At 35.2% G+C, this 5,649-nt stretch overlaps 1 protein-coding gene across 6 annotated transcripts in view; it reads left to right on the forward strand.

Moving 5' to 3' along the window:
* Positions 1-5,649, forward strand: part of PDS5B (PDS5 cohesin associated factor B) — a 126,631-nt gene that overhangs the window by 31,747 nt on the left and 89,235 nt on the right. For all 6 annotated transcript variants that reach the window (XM_008055400.2, XM_008055396.2, XM_008055399.2 and 3 more), the window contains exons 11-13: positions 3,017-3,162; positions 3,572-3,723; positions 4,894-5,007. In XM_008055400.2, the coding sequence (XP_008053591.1) occupies positions 3,017-3,162; positions 3,572-3,723; positions 4,894-5,007 (412 nt within the window). The remainder of the gene's footprint in view (positions 1-3,016; positions 3,163-3,571; positions 3,724-4,893; positions 5,008-5,649) is intronic.

A 5,649-nucleotide genomic window follows, 5' to 3' on the forward strand; every position in this document is an offset into this window, starting at 1 on the left:
ACTGCACTCCAGTCTGGGCGACAGAGTGAGACTCCAACTCAAAAAATAAAAATAAAAATGTGATTGTTTTAAAAATTATTTTATAGTAGTTATTATATATTTTAGTTCTTTTCTTTTTTTGAGGGGGTGGTGGTGGTTGAAGTCTCACTCTGTCACCTAGACTGGAGAGCAGTGGGAGGCTCACAGCCACTGCAGCATCAGCCTGCTGGGCTCAGGCGATCCTTCCATCTCAGCTTTCCAAATAGCTGGAACCACAGGTGTGTACCGCCATGCCTGACTTTTGTTTTGTTTTGTTGTGTTGTGTTTTGTTTTTGCTTTATTGTGGAGACAAAGTCTTGCCCAGTTGCCCAGCCTGGTCTTGAACCCCTGGGCTCAGGCAGTCCTCTGGTCTCTGCCTCTCAAACTGTTGGGATTACAAGTGTGAGCCACCATGCCCTGCCTGATGTCTTCCCTTTTTTAAAGTATAAAATATTTTTTCATTGTTAGACATCAATGTAAGGTTTGCTGTTGGCTAAATAATAGATTTATGTTTTGATTTTTTTTCATATAACAGTCTAAAATATACTTTAGATGTGCATAATTTCACTCCAGCTTTTTTAGTCCTTACATTGTTTCAAATGTTTTGCTTTCCTAAATATAGAATGTAGTTTCACTGTTAATGGAATATTTATGTTGATATGTTGTATGATATTCTGTCCTTCATCCTCTTTATGGTTGGCTAAAAGGTAGCTCTGAAAAGTCTAGAGGTCTTACTAACTCTTCATGCAGATTTTCAGCTGCTCCTTTTGTTGTCAGCTGCAGTCATCATCTCTTTTTTCTTGGTGCCTTGAATTTCTAACCATTTTCAGGATTCTACTTTGGAAATGAGCTTGTTTACTTTTTATTATTATTTTTTTCTCATTATATTTCATCCTTTTCCTGTGGCATTTACTCATTATTCATCTGCCAGAATGCTGTTGACAAATCTCTTTTGTTGTGATCTCTTTTTGTTTTTGAACTTTAAAAAAAACTTTTTTAGTAGGGCTTCAAGAGAGAGTAGAGAGAAATATGTGTTATACACACCCTCACACATTTATCTTACTTTTTGCTTAGTAGTACATTTGTGAGATTTATCCTTGTGCCTTTGAGGCACAAAGCCATATTGTGAAGAGTATTTTGTAGGTGCTTTGTCATGCTTGTCATTGAGAATTTTATCTTTCTTTTCTGTTATCTCTTCTTCCTTAATACCTATGAGTTAAGTTCTTAGGCATACCTGTTTAACATGAGCAATTAATTTTAGAGACATTGCCATATATCTTAAAATTGATGGTTTATCATTCAGTGGTTTTTTTCTTGTTTTTTTGTTTGTTTGTTTGTTTGTTTTGAGTCGGAGTCTCACTCTGTCGCCCAGACTGGAGTGCAGTGGCCGCTCCCGGCCACCGCAGCCTCGACCTGCTGGGCTCCAGCGATCCTTCCGCCTCAGCCTTCCGAGTAGCCGAAATTACAGGCATGCGCTACCACGCCCGGCTGATTTTTTGATTTATTGTAGAGATGAGGTCTCACTGCCCAGGCGGGTCTCGAACCCGCAGGCTCAGGCAATCCACTCACCTCAGCCTCCCAAAGGCGCGGGATTACAGGCTGAGCCACCGAACCCGGCTGGTTTTTTTCTTTCTTAGTGGCCGATAAAACAATATGTATTGCATGTGAAACAAGTACAGTTAGGTATAAAACTCCTGTATTTCTCTTAGTGAAGAAATGAAATCGAGAACTATTTAACATGTTGTATTTGAAGTCATAATACTAAAAGCTTCCATTACTGGGTTAGGTAAGATAACATTTGTGTTTGTTTAGTTTTTTGTTTTGTTTTTTAAAGCAACATGGTCTTACTCAGTTTCAGAATACTTGTTGTTATAGAGAATGCGCAAGATGGAGGAGCTTAAGACTTGACCAATAGTTTTGTGGATATTTGTGTTTTAGTTATATGTTAAACTGTTAATTTATGGAGAAGTAAATCTACTCACAATCATAAATACTGTGCATGTAGACATGGCTATTTTTATTAATCCAGATTCAAGCAAATTTTACTGGACTCATGTGAAAGATGAATAAATTTTATTTGTTAAATTCATACTGTTATGGTAGCTCCTCCTTAAGCCTAAGTTATTGTTACTGGGGGTGGTTAATTGTTTTTTCCCAGCTCACTCAGTGCCCAGTGTGAACTCCTGTGTTTTTGACTTTAAGAACCTCTTCCAGATACTCATAATTGTTAAATGTTTTTCATTTTTTCTATCTTCCCATTGGCTTTTCTTAGTTCAGTAAGTGACATGACCTTATGAGTTTTCTTGTCCTGTTTCTTGGCAGCCAGTATCTCAGTTTTATTCTGTAGTTACTGACAAGGGTTTCCCCAGTTAAGGGATGGAAACATGAGTACTCTAGCCTTTTCCTAGTAGCCCATTTAACTTGCATGTTTTATCCATTTAAATGAAAAACAATGAAATGTTCGTTCATTTATATTGTTTGTTTAATTAATGAGGTTAGAAATTCCTTAATCAACTTCCCAGTCTACCAGATGGAGTGGAGGAGTTTACTACCCACTTGGGCATAGCTACTGTATTTTGACTGAAGGAACTTCCTCCTCTTCTTTCTTTCTTTTCTTTCCTTGCCCTTAATTTTCTTGAAATATTGAACTTCCTACTTAAGTATTCTGTTTGCTAAGGTTTATTTTCAAAGGTCTTATGCAGTCTTCTATTTCATTTTTTATATTTTGAGTTGGCATTTCACTCTGTCGCCCAGGCTGGAGTACAGTAGCACGATCACACCTCACTGCAGCCTCGACTTCCTGGGTTCAGGCAATCCTTATGTCGCCGCTCCTGAGTAGCTGGGACTGCAGGTGTATACCACAACACCCAGCTAATTTTTAACAATTTTTTTTCTTTTTGTAGAAACAAGGTCTCATTATGTTGCCCAAGCAAGAATCTTTTACAACATTTTAATGTTAAAGTTTCCATTTTAATTTTTTAAAAATCTTATCTTTCAGAGTATCTTAAAGTGAGGTCACATGACCCTGAGGAAGCTATTAGGCATGATGTTATTGTGTCTATAGTTACAGCTGCTAAAAAGGATATTCTTCTGGTCAATGATCACTTACTTAACTTTGTGAGAGAGAGAACATTAGACAAGCGGGTAAGTAAAAGAAAATAATTATTAGTAGGTTTTCATTTTTAATACTTGAAGTTTAATAGCATTTCACTAAAAAATACTGAGATTTAAATGTAATTAACCCTTTTTTTGGTATATCAATATTTAATATTACATTTATGAGAAGGCTTTACTTTTTGTTACATTAAATTTTATTAGTTTTTCTTTATTAAGATTATTAGTTCTCATCCTAAAAATAAGACAGCTCTTTATGGTAATCAGATGTTTAGTCTATGTACACTAGTTTAATGGTAAGGGACTTTAGTAAAGGCCTTAGATACAACTCCTTGTATAAGGAGAAGACAACAAAAATGTAGGAAAATAGACTTTCCTAAATTTATATAATAGAAACATTTTTACGGTATAAAGAAAACTTTTTTGTTTTTATTTTAAGTGGAGAGTGCGCAAAGAAGCCATGATGGGACTTGCCCAAATTTATAAGAAATATGCTTTACAATCAGCAGCTGGAAAAGATGCTGCAAAACAGATATCATGGATCAAAGACAAATTGCTACATATTTATTATCAAAATAGTATTGATGATCGGTAAGTTAAGGACCCGGTGTATGTTTGGTGACTTTGAGTGTTATATTACTTAAATGTGTTGTTTTATGCAGATTATTTTCTTTATGACTTTAAACTGTGTCCTCGGTTTTTAATAGATGGTAATGGTAGTAAGTGACTAGTTTCCTTCTATCAAAGCTACAATTGAAACTGTAACATACATATGACTTTAGGAATGGGTACAGTTTTTATATTTTCATTTTTGTACAGTGAATTTGAACAGAGTAATATCTAAAAGTCGAAATGTGTATAGTTATAATTTTAATTTTGTTTCACAGGTGATTGTGTTATAAGAATCTTCATTAATTTTTTTCAAGTAAAATTCAAATACAAATAAACTCACTAAATTGTAGATATTTTAAGTAAAAGCAGTATCTGCTCAAAGCTGAAAAACAGTTTATAAATTTATATGAAAACACATCTAAATATATTCTTAATATTTTTTTCATTGGCTAAGATTGGATCTGGTATGCATGTCAGTCATTTAGTAGTTAATAGAGCTATATATCTTGTTTACAGTCTGAATTGATTTGACAAATTATTAGCAGAATACAAATGATCTTGCTTGTAGCAGATGACAGTGAGAATATTAAGAAACAGTAGGTTATTTAAAATGTTTAAGAAATATAGAAACTGAGTATCTTAGGTTAACTTTAAGAAACTTTATTTTGATAAAATTGAAGTTTTTGTACTTTTTGAGTATATGGCATCAGTGCACAAAAGACTTATATTATCCTTTGCTGGGACTCTTTTTAGTACTTTTAATCAGATCTTTTTTCATAATGATCCCTGTGGAAACTCAAAAGAATATTAAACATGTCTTTTTAGTTTTAACTTAACAGAAATTTAGAACGTGGCATTTTGAAGGATCTAGTGTAGTTTTTTAATCCCTGATCTATAACTTGCCCAAGGTAATAAAACTGATAGTTGTCTTTGCTAGAGATAGATAGGGCTGCTTCCACTTTCTCTAGGTAAATTCTTTTATTGTGCCCTCTTTCCACAAAAAGAAGCTTTTGATTTAGAAATCTAATTGCCATTCAGGAAAGCAGGAACTTCTTTAATATGTATTCTTTATGTACTTATGTAGGAATTTTGTATCATATTTAGTACATTACAGAAAATTAATGCAGTGCCTTCTCTGCTATCTTGCAGATTACTTGTTGAACGAATCTTTGCTCAGTACATGGTTCCCCACAACTTGGAAACTACAGAACGGATGAAGTGCTTATATTACTTGTATGCCACACTGGATTTAAATGCTGTAAAGTATGTTTTGAATGTCAAACTCTGTTTTCTTAATCTTTGCAATATATTGGATTTTATGGAAATGAAACCACAAATAACTTTTTAAAAATGTAAACTATGAAGCCGGGCTCGGTGGCTCAGCCTGTAATCCCGCGCCTTTGGGAGGCTGAGGTGAGTGGATTGCCTGAGCCCGCGGGTTTGAGACCCACCTGGGCAGCGAGACCTCATCTCTACAATAAATCAAAAAATCAGCCGGACATGGTAGCGCATGCCTGTAATTCCAGCTACTTGGAAGGCTGAGGCGGAAGGATCGCCGGAGCCCAGCAGGTGAGGTTGCAGTGGCCGGGAGCGGCCACTGCACTCCAGTCTGGGTGACAGAGTGAGACTCCAACTCAAAAAAAAAAAAAATGTAAACTATGTAATGTAAACATAGTTTAAAGGGTTAAGACACAAAGTATTTGACTATTTTTTCAGAAAATACTGCTTTCAACATGAGATTAAACCATTGTAAACAATTGAAATTAGAGCTGATTGACATGAAGTCTTTTAGGATTTGATTTTTCTCCTCTCTCGATTTTCATACTGTTGGTGCCTCAAGAGATGTTGATGTACCTATTCTTCTCTTCCCTTGTTGAACGAATCTTTGCCCAGTACATACACTCC

The sequence above is a fragment of the Carlito syrichta genome, unplaced genomic scaffold (assembly GCF_000164805.1).
Source record: "Carlito syrichta isolate Samal-C Ts95f unplaced genomic scaffold, Tarsius_syrichta-2.0.1 Scaffold301846, whole genome shotgun sequence".
Taxonomy (NCBI): Eukaryota; Metazoa; Chordata; class Mammalia; order Primates; family Tarsiidae; genus Carlito; species Carlito syrichta.